Source organism: Euprymna scolopes, chromosome 12, assembly GCF_053919585.1.
Source record: "Euprymna scolopes isolate OS-2025 chromosome 12, ASM5391958v1, whole genome shotgun sequence".
Classification (NCBI taxonomy): Eukaryota; Metazoa; Mollusca; class Cephalopoda; order Sepiida; family Sepiolidae; genus Euprymna; species Euprymna scolopes.
Genome location: NC_136493.1, coordinates 145,841,134 through 145,858,765, shown reverse-complemented (window position 1 = coordinate 145,858,765; position 17,632 = coordinate 145,841,134). Strand labels below are relative to the sequence as shown.

The 17,632-nt window shown below is 32.4% G+C and overlaps 1 protein-coding gene across 1 annotated transcript in view; it reads right to left on the bottom strand.

Annotated features, from left to right (window-relative positions):
* LOC145291527 (uncharacterized) overlaps positions 1–17,632 on the bottom strand; it is a 1,250,821-nt gene that overhangs the window by 719,969 nt on the left and 513,220 nt on the right. The window contains exons 43-50 of the mRNA XM_080137518.1: positions 17,034–17,066; positions 16,520–16,558; positions 13,733–13,768; positions 12,960–12,998; positions 7,947–7,979; positions 7,257–7,298; positions 6,443–6,478; positions 5,963–6,001 (exon numbers count right to left, since the gene is read on the bottom strand). Coding sequence (XP_079993644.1) covers positions 5,963–6,001; positions 6,443–6,478; positions 7,257–7,298; positions 7,947–7,979; positions 12,960–12,998; positions 13,733–13,768; positions 16,520–16,558; positions 17,034–17,066 — 297 coding nt within the window. The remainder of the gene's footprint in view (positions 1–5,962; positions 6,002–6,442; positions 6,479–7,256; positions 7,299–7,946; positions 7,980–12,959; positions 12,999–13,732; positions 13,769–16,519; positions 16,559–17,033; positions 17,067–17,632) is intronic.

The window sequence follows — 17,632 nt, the reverse complement described above, 5'->3', positions numbered from 1 at the left end:
CAATAATTTTCTATGTTGACAAATTACTTTCATAAAGTTATATTTTCAGAGTATTAAACATTGAATCGAAGTTGCCCCAAATTCTATTTTCATGCATTTTTTTTCTTTCATTTTCTTCGGTAAAAAAGTGCTGTATCAATGCAATTAATTAGACTTTGCAATATTTTCAGTTATAATAATTGAAATATTGAAATTTAAATAATTACAATAATAGATTTGTTAAAGATGTTTTGATGGGTTTACTCTAACTGCATTCAGATAATGCCAGGCAATGCTGAGTCGGATCAGCTCAGCTCATATATGTATATGAAAGAAAGACTACTAACCTTATATTTATTTAAATTATTAAGGTTACTGGTATCATTTCTGAAAACTCTGGATTATAAAATGTTAATAAAAGAATGTTATGAAATTTAATAATTTCATATTTTGACAAATTGTCTGAGTAAAACAAATTTTCTAAACACTAAACAAAAAAAGTCTTGAAAATAATTGAACTGAATTATTATGTGGCTTCACTTGAATATCATATTTCTGTTTTTATCAGATGTAACATTACCTCCCTTTCTTAACATAATTACACAGACTCACTACCAGAGGGCATTTTCAAACCCAAGTTTTCTGCCCTTTTGTAGTTAAATGTATAAAAGTAGCTGCATAAGGAAATTCACCTTTCTCCATTAACTACATATCTATAATCCTAACCCTATACCTACTCAGTCTGCTAGTTCCTATAAAGACTGCACGTGTGTGCTCACTCACAAGCACACTTTTCTGGTACGTCAGACTTTTCTCTAGTTACTAACATACATGCACACACATCCTTCTACTCAGAATTTGTTAAATTCATTCTCATGAACCCAATTTCATAGCAATTGCAGACATATAAGTTGGTCCATAAACTATTACTTTCTTCTTATTGGCATTCTTATATATTGAACACATAAATATATGTGAAGTAGTGGCACTGTCCAAGTGTCAACAGAAACTTTCAATTTGTGACCCTGACTGTACAAGCTATATTATTTGAGATAATGCTAATAATTTTATAGTTATGCAAAAAAAAAAAAATTTTTTTTCAAATATAAAAAAGCAAAAATGAAAAGAAAAAAAATCACTACGTGCACACATTGTACTTCTCAAACCACAGATTCTTTTTCACCCTTATATTAATTTGACGTTTCACATAAAATCAATTTTCTTAATGCAGATGGAAAATGAAAACAAAATCTATTGCTTTCAACCATGCAAAATTCATATACCATCTATGGAGAAAAACAAACGTTCAACAGCTTGTCAACCCTATTCACCTTCACTTTCCCTAGATAAAATGTGTCAAAAAAAAAAAAAAAAAAAAAACATTTACATGACGTTTCTTTTTGATGTATAAACAAAAACAAACTCACGGTTCTCGTTTTTCTATGACCGTTTGGAATAAAATAAAAATAAACAACAAAGCAAAAACAGTTTCACAACGCCATCATTTTTCTGCAACCACGTGCAACAAAAAATATTTAAACAAATAAAAACAAACAACAACAAAGCAAACTGAGAAGATACTACCATGGTTCAAAAATAAAACAAAATAGATAATAAAGCAAAATAAACAACACACACAAGATAATTAAAAAAGCAAATAAATTATCAAAAGAAAAGACTTTTTGGGTTTGTATTACTGTACACATAGATTCGAAAAAGTTGTCAAAAAACAAATATATAACAAATAAATGTTATCAAAGGCAAGGTAAGTTACTTTTCTACCAAACTGGATATATTTTTCGTGTTTTTATTCAATGTAACATGTTTATTCAGCTCGAAAACCATACAGTGTTTACCAATGTATTGGAACATTCAAGATGGCGTCTTATTCTCTCTTTAACACGGTAAGTGTGGGAAAAGATGTTATAAATAAAAAACTGGATAAAATACTGTTAAAAACTCGCTCAATATATGTTACCGCAAAATGTGTACGTTTGTATGTCTTGCAAAAACTTCTGACAGACGCGCCAGAATGTGACAAAATCAATAATGTTTTAAAGCTCAATCACTTAGACGACAAATGTAAAAAAATTGGCCAAAAACATTAATTTCTTCACCCTCAACTGGACAATTTTCCACAAGGAGGGGTCAGTTTTTACGTCAACATTTTTGCAAGTCATCGTTTCCATTGGATTGACTACCCTTAATTTGAACGCTCGCAACTTCCAGTTTTGTAATCGATGCATCAGCTAAGACCACCTTCTTTTTCTCCTTCACGTTATGGGCTCAAGCCTGCCTGCCTACTACCACATGTTTTTTCTACTACCTCTCTCTACCCAGGCTGCCTACTGTTGTTTTGACCCTCCCCCCACCCGGGCTGCCTACTGAGGTTCCTTACTTCGTCACCTCTCCAAACCCGGGCAACACCTCGCTAGTCTATTATATAAAAACAAAATGTGTGTATGTGTGTCTGCTAAAAACTTTTGACACATCTGATGTATCTTCACGAAATAGGTATCAATTTGAAGCTTCGTCCTTCGGACGATAAATATTGAAAAATTGGCCAAAAACATTCATTCCTTCACCCTCAACTCGCCCGTTTTTTTTTTACGGGGGGAGGGTGCGCTTTTTTCTCCAGTCATTGTCTCAGTTGGATTGACTAAGCTTAATTTCAATGCTCTTGACTTCCCTTGCGCTATGGACGCATTGGCTAAAACGTTATTTTTTTTTTTTTTTCTCTTTCGCGTTATGGGTTCAAGCTTGCCTGCCTACCTACTACTACTCTTTTTTTTTTTAACACTTCTCTCCACCCAAACTGTCTACTGTTGTTTTGAACCCCACCCCACCCGCTGCTACCACATTTTTTTTTATTTCCTCTTAGGGTTCCTTGCTACACATACCTGAACAATGCTGAGTACCTCCGTTAGTCTATAATATAAAAGACAAAATGTGTGTTTGTATGTATGCCAAAAACTTTCAACAAACACATCGAACCATGACAAAATCAGTCTCATTTTACAGCACGATATTTCGGATGACAAATATACAAAAATTGGCCAAAAACATTAATTCATTTCACCGTCTGCTGGGCTATTTTTCTACAAGGAGGGGTCACTTTTTTCATCAACATTTTTGCAAGTCCTTCAAACCTCGCATCAACGACATCACATAAAAGACCTTATTTCGACCGCCCGTGACGTCACAATTGTAGTGGGCGCATTGATAAGACCGTTTGCTTTTGTACACCTCCTTTTCCTCCTGTGCGTTACGGGTTCGAGCCTGCTTACTAAAATTTTTGTTGTTTTTTTGCTCAACTGACACCCTTGCATACTTCCATACAGTCAGGCAACGCCGAGCACCCAGGCTAGTCTATTATATAAATCTCTAACATCTATTGGAATGTATGTATGTTTCTATGTCTCACTAAAACTTTTGACACATGCGACCAACACTGACAAAATTAGTATCATTTGAAGTCTCTTGGCCAAATAATATCCCAAAATTGGCCAAAAACATTCATTCTTTCACCATCAACTGGGCCGTTTTTTCATTGACATTTTTGCAAGTAATTTAAGCCTCGCATGAACGGCGTCGCATAAAACAGGTTATTTCGAATGCCCGTGACGTCACAACCACAATGGGCGCATTGATAAGACCATTTGCTTTCTTCACCTCCTTTCCGTCTTGCACATTACGGGTTTGAGCCTGCCTACTACTCCTAATTTTTTTTTTTTGTGCTCCTCTGGTACTTACTGCTATTTTGAGTTTGAATTCATTTTTTTTTTTTTTTTTTTTAGGGTTTTGGTTGCTCATCCAACCCCATTACACACACATTGACACACCTGGGCAGCGTCAGACACCCAGGCTAGTAGATAATAAAGAGGCTTCCAATAACTTTGCAGTTAACGGCAGTGTTAAAAAGGGCTGTGTACTGGCCTCAACACCCTTTAGAATGAGGTTTCATGCAGAAGATCCCAGAGTTAGCACCAGTCCGGATGAACTGGTTCAACTCAAAATGATTTATTGCTGTCACCAGGGTTAAGATCATAATCATACGAGACTTTCTTTTTACCAATAATTGTGCCCTCACTGCCAACACAAAGCCACACATGCAATCGTTTTTCTGAAACATGCAACAATTTTAGGCTGACTAGTAACAAAGAAGACAGAGGCAATGTTAAGTATGTACGAGTCTGCACTGGATAATAATGTTGAGTCTCATCTCAATTCGTGAAACCAAAAAGCCATGGACAAGTTCACTCGCTTGTGTAGTACCCTGACAACAGCAATACAAATAGATAATAGCACTGCCTTGGATGTCTCTTATCCACCATGTGGAAACATAGAGGAATTTGACTTTAAACCAAACTCCAGATATGCAGATCTGTAGTTCTTACCATCATTATATGTACCTGTGATATTTGCACCATATATGCCAGATATGCAAAGAAACTGAACCATTTACACATGGCCTGCCTTTGTTGATTGATGAAAATCAGGTGGCAAGACAAGAATACCAAACAGTCAAGCTACCCGTCAGCACACAATGTTTCAGCAGTATCGTGTTTGTTGAATTTATGCTGCATGTCATATCCAAAACTTCCAAAATAGCTCCTTTATGAGAACAGTGGAAGCGGCCGAAGGACAGTTTGATGGTGACTCTCAAAGAGTATGTTTTGTCTTCCAACTTATGGAAAAACATAGATCAAAACATGTTTTTGGCATACTGCATGCCAAAAAAGGTCCACAATTGCTGAATCTGCATGCATTGAAGAATGCAAAAGGAAACTTTCTATTCTACAAGAGCCTCACATGCAGGAGAAAAGTCAGAGCTTGGATCGGACTGACCCGCCATTTTGTGTGTGTGTGTGTGTATATATATATATATATATATATATATATATATATACACACACACACATATATTTTTTTGTGTGTGTGTGTGTATATATATACACACACACACACACACACATACTAGCAGGTAGACCTGACATTATCTGGGATTGAATGAGGATCAACAAATGTTCTACCTTCCCATACTTTTATTATCATGGAAATCTGTGAAATTGCCCATGTTTTAATCAAATCGATTGCCTGTTCTAGTTGCCTCCCTCCTTCCGCAGTGTACCAGAAGGAAGCTTCGCATGCCTCTATGCAGTTACAGTCTACAATACATTGTAATGTACATTGCACTGTAGAGAATCTGTTGATTTTATAAAAATATCTGTAAATAATAGCTTCACTTATAGTTTCAAAGCAAAAGTCAAGTATCATGTTTCAGTTGTCAACTAAACAGAAACATTCATTTCGAACATGTTCCTATGTTATTTAAGAACCAACTGTTGATTTTATGGAATTATTTTTACATAATCACTTGAATTAAAGTTGAATGTACAAACCTCAAGTATCATAGTTCAATTGTGCTCTAAAAAGAAACTTTCATTTCGAACCCACCCCTGTCTTTTAAAATAATCTACAGTTAATTTATTGGCTGTGTCTTTCTGCTTGTGTGGTGATAAAACTTCCCAAATGCATTTGTGATGTTAGGCTGTATAATGATGTAAACTTTGGTCAAAATTAGACTTCTTTCTTTAATTGGATTTTTTCAATTATCGATTTTAGATACTTATCAGATGCATTCAGATACAAAACCTATTTAAGAACACTCACAAACACATCAAGTACCTTCATATAAAAATTCAATAAAATCAGCCCAGCCTTTTCGGAGTTCATAGGGAAAGAAATAATACACACAAAGTTCTTTGTATATAATAATACAGAAGAGATATATGCATATATGTGTCTGCATATATACAGATATTTTCAAAGTTTCTGGCCGCAATAAGAAAATTCTAAGTAATGGCCAATTTTGTAAGTTAGTATATATATATATATATATATATATATATATATATATATATATATATATATATATATATATATATATATACGCAGACACACACAAGAAAAGATTGCTGACCTGTTATTGAACTTTCTGGCATTTTACTGCTTTGAGTTTCTGGAATATAAATTATTGTTAAAGTTAAAATATTATACAATGAAATAATTTTCTATTTTGACAAATTACGTGATTAAATTTAGGTTTTCAAAGCATTAAACAGAATATCTTGAAAATAATTGAACTTAATTATTATGTGACTATTAAAATTACAATTCTACAAAGGCAAACACTCTACAAACAAGTCGCGTAGGCGGATACAAATTAATAAAAATTTGTCTCCGATGAAAAGATTGGTTTAGTGAAACAATTGAGATGAATGTTAGATAATATAATTACTTTTGTTTGTTCTTTTTCTTCAACTCAAATTATTCATAACAATAAATTGAAATACATTTGTTAAAAACTCTCGGGAAGGGTTACGCTAACTGCAATCAGATAATACCAGGCAATGCTATGTCGGGTCAGGTCGTATATGTATATGAAAGAAAGACTACTAACCTGTAAGTAAAGTTACTGGCGTCATTTCCGTAACCTCTGAAATATAAAAGTATTATGTGTTTGTTAATATGAAAATACTATGAAATTAAATATAGTTAACCATATCTGTGTCTGTATTTTTCCTTAGGCCACAACAATAAGATAACGGGTGAATGTTTGGCATCCAGAAAACAAAAAAAAATGCCTTCACAAGCCTCACCAAATACTAGCAGGTTCCCCTGCTACATCTGTGAACGATTATGCAAGACTGAAGTTGGGTTGAGATTATATATATATATATATATATATATATATATATATATATATATATATATATATATATTCTTATGGATTATCAATGGACTTTATTGGATTTATACTCTTCTGCCTGGATTTTACCTTCGTATTCAATGGTTTTTTACCATATCCTTTTATACTTCTACTTTTTTCCCTGTTTCTACTTTCATAATCATTATGAAACTTCATAAACTTCCACTAACTGTTAAAAACTTTTTTATGTAAATATGATTCAATTCATATTTGTAGTTTCTTTTAATGCATTAATCTGCAAAATTTATTGTATATTTTGCAAACCTCTTTCTTCTGATGAGAAAAATTGCATTTTTCGAAAACTCTGGAATGTCGTTCAAGTTTATCTGTACTACTTGTTGGATAGTTAAAAATGCTGTATGCCTTTTTTTTTTAAAGGTTTTTAATGTTTATTTTTTTTAATTTGAATTAATTTTCAATAAGATTTTTCTATTATATATATATATATATATATATATATATATATATATATACACACACACACACACACAAGGATATTACTGACCTGCCATTGAACTTTCTGGTATTTTACTGCTTTGGGTCTCTGGAATACAAGTTATTGTTAAAGTTAATATACTATAAAATAATTTTCTATCTTGACAAATTACATTAAGTTACGTTTTCAAAGCATTAAACAGAATATTTTGAAAATATTGAACTTAATTATTATGTGACTATTAAAATTACAATTATACAAAGACAAACACTACAAATAAGTTGAATGGACGAATAAAAATTTGTCTCCTATGAAAAGATTGTATTTGTGAAACAACTTAAAAAGATGAATGTTTGATATTATTTTTTTTGTTTGTTTTTATTACTTCAATGTGCTTCAAATTATTAAAACAATAAATCAGATGAACAAATAGGTTTCAAATAAAAAGTCAGTTCGTTTTTTATTGAGATGGCGTTGCCCGGGATTCTGTTTACATTCATTATTTTTTTTTCCTTTTTTGGTTAAAATGTGTTGTGTACATGCAGTTATTTTTTTAAGTTCTTTATTCTTTTTTGGTTAGAACCACTTTTAGAATTGTCAATATTTTTGGTCATAATCATCCGTGCGAAATATTGAAATTTAAATAATGACAAAAATAGATGTGTTAAAGACTACACTAACTGTAATCAAATAATACCAGGCAATGCTGGATCAGGTCAGCTTGGATTTGCATATTAAAAAAAAAAAACTACTACCCTGTTAATAAAGTTACTGGCGTCATTTCTGAAACCTCTGAAATATGAAATATGTGTTTGTTAATATGAGAATACTATGTAATTAAATAATTTTCTACTTCAACAAATTGCTTAAATAAAGCAAAATTTTCTAAACACTAAACAAAAAAATCTTTAAAATAATTGAACTAAATTATTATGTAGCTTCACTTGAATATCATATTTCTGTTTTTATCAGATGTAACATTACCTCCCTTTCTTAATATAATTACACAGACTCACTACCAGAGGGCGTTTTTAGAACTTAAATTTTCTGCCCTTTGTAAACGTCCGGTTTCTGCTCCTATCAGTTACTACTAAAAAAGCTGCATAAGAAAATTCTTTCTTTTTTTTTTCGTCTTCAGCTGATGACTCATCAGCTATATACTTGCTCAATCTGCTGACTGCTATAAAGACAACACACTATTCTGGTACATCAGACTTTTCACAAGTTATAAACAGATACACATCCTTCTACTCAGAATTTGTTGAATACATTGTCATGAACTAAATTTCAAAGCAAATAACAAGCACATGCTTACAGACATATAATTTGGTTCATAAACAATTTGTTCTCATTGGCATTCTTATATTCATGACGTAGCGGTGCTGTCCAAATGTTAGCACAAACTTCCCATTGTGACCCTGGTTGAACAAATTATGTTATTTGTGGTAAAGTTAACAATTTCATACTCATGATAAAACACTAAACAAAATATGCATAGTGCAAGCCACAAAGGGACCATAATTGTAGAGTCTGCATGCATTTCAGAATGCAAGAGGAAACTTCTATTGGGGGGGGGGCTGAACAATCAGCATAATCAGAACAACCGCATGATAATGGTCATCATGGCAAATGATTGACGAACATCACTTACTCATCAATTGGATGTTTGCTGCCCAACTCTACAACTTCAGGATCCATCAGTTCTGAACATTGCACTCCAACATTAGTGAAAACCCACTTGCACTTGTCTCTTCCAAATATATTCATAAACCTCACACTTCAACAACCATGCCGATCCATTTGCATATTTGATGCCAACCATAATGCATCAGTAATCTGACAGTTAACCAACATGATCTGACATTTTGACAAGTTTGATATTATTTTTCAATTTGTTGTATGTTAATATAATTTGTTTTTTCTACATGAATTAAATATTCAAGTTTAAATATATTTCTTTTATTATATGTATAATAATAATAATTATTATTATATAAGAATGAGGCACAAAAAATTACATAGTTTAATAGATTTGATGCATAAAGTGTCTTCCTTCCCTCCTGAAAATAATGCTATTGATATAATCTTTAATAAAAATTTCAAAAAATCATTTGTGTAATCCAACCATATTTGGTACAAATAAACTTCAATCTATGTATGACTTGCCTACCAAGTTTCATCAATATCCAATGGTTTTTATCGTTATGCAACAACTGTGTGTTCAAAATTATCAATAATTGACACACTCATCTCTTGACAGTGATCTGGTTGTAATGACACTCTCCAGTTCAGAAAATAGATTTTGTGAATGTAAATTTTATTGTCGATCTTTGAGATAATCTCACAGATAAAAATCAGAAAGGAGGGAGGGATTATATTTTGTGAATGTAAATCTTATTGCCGATCCCACACCTACTGAGGAGATGATCATTAAAGTGTCCCTCATTGTTGAATGGTGATAAAAAAAAACTGTTGGACATCCATAACAAACTGTGAATGTGACAAAATTATAAAAAGTTATTACTGCAGCTACTGTAGATATCCTTGATAACAATTGTAGGCTTACTTTGGTTGTTTTTGTGTGAATTTGAAAGAATTATACTACTGATGAGACTATCACCAAAGTGCCCCCCGTTGTACATCCAGTAGTGAAACTATGAATGTAGAAGAATTATAAAAAGTTCATTTTTGTAATATCTGTATGATAATCTCATTGTTCTATTTTGATAGCAATGCATCGCAAAACATGAAAGCATTTATCACATCTTGTTCAATCTTGCATCTTATCACCTCACAGATAAAAATCCGTGAGTGGGGGTGGGGAGGAGGTAATGTTTGGTGAGTATGAAGTCTATTCAGGATCACACTTTCTACTGATGAGACAATTACCAAAATGTCCTTGTATTGCAGTAAAGCAAAGACTTTGGACAATTATAACTGTAGTACTTAATCAGGATAGGAGTTTATCTAATGGTGAGAGATATTGAATTGTTTGAATACATCGACTGTGGTTCAATCTTGTGTTTGCCTTTTCTTTCATCTTATATCATGATTAGCTTACACTTAAAACGTCCATTTGTATCTATCTGAATGTAAATTAAATGCAAATAAATAGACAAAATATAATCCACAAAAGTGATTACCAGAAACAAAATCAATAAATTAAGTAATTAGTTTTGTATAAAAATACAATGTTGTCAACATCCGATGGCCAACTACTATGCTCATTTTAAAAACTCTCATTGCCACCATGAAATTTCTTAAACCACTATTGTGCTTGTGCTGTGCATTCAATAGTGGTTCCTGGGTCAAATGCTTCATTGATGTGATCTGTTTCAGCAGCTTTTTAGCCTAGCTTGAATTGAAATAAGAAAATTGTGTGAATTTGCTTTTTTTTCCGTCTTGTAATTAACGTTCTAAAAAAATACATAATTGTTTTAAAACGATTGTAATTTAAACGATTAGGTAGAGCAAAAAAAAAAACTCTTTAAAATAATATATAAAGTAAAGGTATTATAACAAAAACTTATTTGAAAATATATCATTTGAAATCAAAATAAAATATTCTGTAAGAACTTTCTTCTCAATCTAATAATTTAATGCTGCAGGTTATTGAATGTAAAACTAAAAATGCTAATTGGATAAATTGATTGAAAATCTATTATTACATTAAAGCTGTTTCAATTAATGTTTGTTTCACTAAAGTTTTTTTTGTATTATATACTTTATTCATATAAAATACACGTTAAAATACATCTTAGTTTTGGATTGAGTTATGATTGCAAAAAATTGGTTTTAATTTTTCTGATAAGCAGTAATTTGTTCTCAACTAAACAAGGTTCTTACGAGGTGCATTAAATAAGTTTCCAGACTTTTTTGTCCAACCATTTAAAATTGTCATAAACTCTTGAAAATTCAGTAGGTTATTGTTATACATCTTATGAGATGGCTGACCAATTTTTATGATTTTAGGTTAAAATGAATAGCTATAGCAGGAATTGGGAAACACCCTACTAAGCTTGATTGTCACAGCTTTTTGAATAGCATAAGAAATTCAGGGAAGGTAGGGAAAGAATTTCATGAATAAGAACCGTCGTGTATCTATAGACATAATTAGTGCACAGTTTGATGTCAGTGTGGGAACTGTACACAATTATTTGCAAGGAACTGAAGATGAAGATTTGCGCAAAGTTTGTTTCAAGACAAGATCAGTAAGAAAGATGTTGTCATGAGAGCAGGGAGATGGTCGAGCTAATCAATTCAGTTCCCGCAGTTCTTGATGTTCTGGTGACTTGTGATTAAAGCTGGCTCTACTGCTTAGACCAAGAGACAGAGTTCCCAGTGGAAGCATGCTGGCTCTCCAAAACCCGAGAAGGCTTGACAGCAAATCCATCCAGAAACTTATGATTCCTATTTTTGACAGCACAGGCATGATCTACATGAAATGGGTTCCCAGTGGACGGACAGTCAACAAGGAATATTATGTTGAGGTTTTAAGGGATTTCAGGAAGAGATTCTGTCGGAAGGCACCATCACTCTTCAAATTGGGTCAGTGGCATTTCCACAAGGACAATGCACTAGTTCACTACTCCGTTCTTGTCACAGACTACTTGACCAAGATGGGCATCAAGACAGTTTCTCACACTCCCTATAATCCAGACCTTGCTCCCTGTGACTTTTGGTTATTCTCTAAGCTAAAAAAAAAAAAAAAAACTTTAAAGGCTGTCATTATTAGACAATTGAGGAGATGAAAGAGGCTGTGACAAGGGTTATTGACATGTTTACACACAAAGACTTTCATGCGGCCTTCCATAAGTTGTTGGAATGATATAACAAGTGCATTACACTCAGAGGATATTACTTCGACGGGGATTAGAAGTCTATGTATGTACTATCAATAAAAGTGCCCATATGAAAAACGTCTGGAAACTTATTGAAAGCACCGTATATCTTTCACTTAGCTACATGTGTGTTTCTCTTCATCCAAGTCTTTCATTTGCTTCTTGCAGTGGTTGATTTAACCATATTTTTTAATGCCTGAACATATAGAGAAGGAGTGAGTCTTTTTTTTTTCAATGTCATCATCTAATTTACGTATGTGTTTGTACACACCACAGACATGTATGTAAATTAGATGGCAAAATAATGTCTCTTTATTGCTATATTATTCATAAATTATATAAAAGTAAAGAAGCATTATTATTTTTAGTTATGTAAGAAGAATATTTTCAGATATATATTAAAGTTTATGAATTTTTAATGAAATTTAAGTGGAATGAATAGTGATAGTGGTTATGGTCATGGGTACATTTTTAATATAACATTGTAAATATATTTTTCATCATGTATACAACTGGAGAACAGTTTCTAGTAGTTTTTTTTTTTACTTATCGATTATATACTATACTTTATTATGTACATTAAAAACTTAATTAAATTAAACTAATCATGATACATTGATATGAGCGATAAGAAGCAAAAAATCTGTATTAAAAATTTTCGTGTAACTACAGGTCAATAACCTGCGTTTTAACAATTTGGAAGATTCATTACCTATTTACACGCATAACTTATATTTATTCAACACTTCCAAAATTATTTTTCAACTCTTCATTGTAATCAAAAAAATAATTTTTATTTTTGCTGTTTATTGCATTGTTATGATGACTGGTTTTATGCATTTATTAGCTGAATATCTCTGACTGCAATAAGAAAATTCAGGTAATGGCAAATAGGGTAAGCTTGTAGATTTATAAAAGAAGGATTACTGACCTGTTATTGAACTTTCTGGCATTTTACTGCTTTGTGTCTCTGGAATATAAAATGTTAACGGTAAAATTCTGTAAAATAATTTTATATTTTGACAAATTACCTTCATAAAGCCTTAAACAGAATATCTTGAAAACTTAATTAGTTCAATCATTTTTTATTTTATAGTCTTTTAAAATTACAATTCTACAAATGCACACACTTTCTTTGGTTAAAATGTGCTGTTATTTTTGTCTTTTTTGGTTAGAAAGGCTTTTAGAGTTTTCAATATTTTTGGTTATAATCGTTATTATAATCGTTCAATATTGAAATTCATATAATTGCATGAATAGATTTGTTAAAGACTCTCGAGCAGGTTTACACTAACTGCAATTAGATAATATCAGGTAATGCTGAATCAGCTCGTATATGTACATGAAAGATAAGGCACAACCATGTTGACACACTGGTTCTCACCAGATCACCGAAGTTAAGCAACATTGAGCCTGACAAGTACCAGATGGGTGACTATTTGGGAAGGTGAGGCACTGTATGTACCTCAAGGTAAAATACCAGGTTGAGAAACTGGTACGGTCTATCCTTCTTTTTCTTTCTCTTTTAGGCAACCCATCTAGTGATGGTGTTATGAAAAAAAAAAAAAACACCCTTCATAGCTCTGGCGAAGCATCAAGTATTCAGTAACAAGATTTGAATTACACTACAAACTCGTGTAGTGAGTTCAATCTCAGATGCAGCCGCATGTTACGTTACGCTTATATAAAAGAAAAACTACTCACCTGTAGGGAAAGTTAGTGGCGTCATTTCTGAAACCTCTGGAATATAAAATGTGTTTGGTTATATAAGAATACTATGAAATTAAATAATTTTATATTTTAACAAATTGTAAAATAAATTTTCTAAACACTAAACAAAAAAATCTTGAAAATAATTGAACTAAATTATTATGTGGCTTCACTTGAATATCATATTTCTGTTTTTATCAGATGTAACATTACCTCCCTTTCTTAACATAATTATACAGACTCACTACCAGAGGGCATTTTCAGACTAAAGATTTTTTTTGCCCTTTGTAAACATCAGGTTTTGCTCATATCAGTTACTATATAGGGAACTGCGTAAGGAAATTTTTTTTTTTTTTTTTTTTTGTCCATCCGTTGATAACACATCAGCTGCATACCTCCTCAGTTTTTCTGGCTGCTATAAAGAGCATATGTGTGCGCTCACACACAAGCTTACCATAAGACTTTTTTTTTACTTTCAAACATACATACCCTTCTACTCATATTTGTTTAATACTTGCTCATGAACCCAATTTCATAGCAAATAACAAACACATGATTACAGACATAATTTGGTCCATAAACAATTACTTTGTTTTCATTGATATTCATATATATATTGTAACACATAAATATATATGAAGTAGCAGTGCTGTCCAAGTGTCAGCACAATCTTTCAATTTCTGACTGACTGAACAAGCTGTGCTATTTGAGTAATTGTTAATTTCATACTCATGCCAAAAAACAGAACAACAAATTAATTAAAAAGAAAAAAAAAATGAATATCAAACAAATACTAAAAAGACTCACTACATTCACACATTCTACTTCTCAAACCAGAGATTCTTTTTAACACTTGGGTGAATTTAATGATTTGCGCTTCACATCCAACCAACTTTCTTTATGCAGAGGAAAAAGGAAAAACACTACTGGTTTCAATAATGTAAAATTCATATACCGTCTCAGTAAAAAAAAAAAAAAAAATTAAAATGTTCAGCAGCTTGTAAACCCTACCCACTATCACTAGATACAAATATGTGTAAAAAAAAAAAAAAAAGGTAAAATAACGTATATATGTAGTTTTTTGTTGTATGTAAACACGTATGTTAAACAAAAAAAAAAAACAAATTAATGGTTCTTATTTTTTTCTCACTTGGCATAAAATTTTATAACAAAGCAAAAACAGGCTCACCATTTTTCTGCAACCACGCGGAACAAAAAATATTTAAAAATACGTCAGATCAAAAAAAAGCTCAGATGACACCATTTCTTTTGTAACCAAATAGTTCAAAATAATAAAAACAACAAAAGAAAATTAACAACAAATGTTAAGGAGATGTTTAGGCGATCAAAAGAACAAAAAAGTCAATCCCAAGAAAGGTGTTACGAAGCTGTATCCAAGCAAACAAAAAAAACACAATGGGAAATCTCGGGATTTAAAACGACCTATATCCATGATGTTAATCGGCCTGGAAAGCTAACCGATATTAAATAGGTTAGACTAAAACCAGCAGAAAAGTGCAAGAAACAAATGCTAGTGGAAATAAGATTAACAGGTCATCTAACCTCCACTGCGATTATCACTGTTATTTTTTAAGTGTAAATTGTAAATAAACCAACTCTGTATCATAAACAATAAGCGTCTCGTATTCATTTTAAAATGAAATAACTGTCCATTATGCAATCAAGACGATCATAAGCCATTCATAATATGTAACACACACAAGTAAATTGTGAAAAGAAAAACATCTCTTTTGTCTCCTCCTTTCTCCCTCTATTTCTCTCGTTGTCTGTTTCTCTACTGCTACTAAAAATCTCTTTAGGACCTCGGTAGATTACAAGTTGCAAGAGTTAAAGACTGAGTTGAGCAGCCATAAGTCTTTACTGAAATTCTTTAAAACCCAAAACAGTTCAATTTCTACCTCAGCTGAAAATGATCAAAAAACGAACTGCAGATAGAAGAGCTGTGATTCATTATAATAAAACATAAATAATTTTTATTTTCATTGTTTATTGCATTGTTATGATGACTGACTTCATGCATTTATTAGCTAAATGTCTCTGACCGCAGTAAGAAAATCTAGGTAATGGAAAATAGGGTTGTTAAGTGTTAAGACATTATGTTGAACAGAGTGCAGTCTCGATACTGAGTGTGAAGTAATTTCCAGTAACAAAGATGGCGGCTAAGAATCAAATGCAGTTTGTGACATAGCCAACGGCAAACTGATTGAATCCAAAATTCGACAATTTTTATAGTAACTTTGGAACATTTTCATTGGTTGATTACCACAACCGGTGGTTATAAAAACGATTGTTGAAGTCACTGGTATCATACCCCCATTAGGAGTGATGGGGAAGGTCTCCTAGTGGCTTCGGCTGCAGGGAGAAAGGGTAGAAGTACTTGTCAAGGATCCGTTCTTGACACTCAGCCCGACAGGTGAGGGGCCGGGAACCGGCCCAACACCTGTCGGACTGAGGTACGCCGCCTGGGTAATACCTAGGATGTCCACCCTCCCAGGCGTTGCCACTGGGCTTTCCGGTGGAGTAAGTTTATAGCTTACTGCCTGAGGCACCCCTACCGGGGAATGCCGACAAGGTTACTCAGGCAATTTTTACAATTGATGGAGTGTCCCTCCTTTAGAGGAGGGGCCTGCTGGTTTCCCACTTTCCGGCCTTGTGCCACATTTTGCTGAGGGGGGCAGCAAATAAATCTCTACCCCCATTAGGAGTCAAAAACATTTTACAAGTGTAAGCTTGTAGATTTATAAAAGAAGGATTACTGACCTGTTATTGAACTTTCTGGCATTTTACTGCTTTGTGTCTCTGGAATATAAAATGTTAACATTAAAATTCTATAAAATAATTTTATATTTTGACCTTCATAAAGTTACGGTTTTTAGCCTTAAACAGAATATGTTGAAAATAATTTAACTAATTAGGTTCAATTATTTTCAACATATTCTTCTTAAGGCTTTAAAAATGTAACTTTATGAAGGTGATTTGTCAAAATAAGAAAATTATTTTATTTTAGTCTTTTAAAATTACAATTCTACAAATGCACACACTTTTTTTGGTTAAATGTGCTGTGTCAATGCGGTTATTTTTTTTCTTTTTGGATTAAAAAGGCTTTTAAAACTTGCAATATTTTTGTTATAATCGTTCAATATTGAAATTTAAATAATTACAATAATACATTTGTTAACGACTCTTGGGCAGGTTTACACTAACTGTAATTAGATAGTACCAGGTAATGCTGGATCAGGTCAGTTCGTATATGTATATGAAAGAGACTACTAACCTGTTAAAGTTACTGGCGTCATTTCTGAAACCTCTGGAATATAAAATATGTGTTTGGTTATATAAGAATACGATGTAATTAAATAATTTTACATTTTAACAAATTGTCTGAGTAAAGGAAAGATTTTTAAGCACTAAACATAAAAGTCTTGAAAATAATTGAACTGAATTATATTAACATTACCTCGCTTTCTTAACATAATTACACAGATTCACTACCAGAAAGCGTTTTCAAAGTTTTTTGCTCTTTGTAAATGTCAGGTTTTTGCTCCAATCAATTAGTATACAGGGAACTGCATAAGGATTTATTTTTTTTTGTCCATAAACGATTACAAGTATATAGAAGCTAGAAGTAATTGTAAGAAAGAAATAGTGATAGCTAAGAGAGAATTTACTGAAAACGAATCGAAGCACAGGAATTAGGAACCCATGACTTTTGAAAAATCTACAACAGTGTAGTAAATAATGGGCAATCCACAATTTCCCCACTATCCAATAATCATGAGGTTGTTTCCGAGATGGCTAACATGCTTGTCAGTCAGTTTGCGCCAACTCCGCACTGGACCCTGCTGACCACCCTCTCCCTGACTTTCCTTTGCA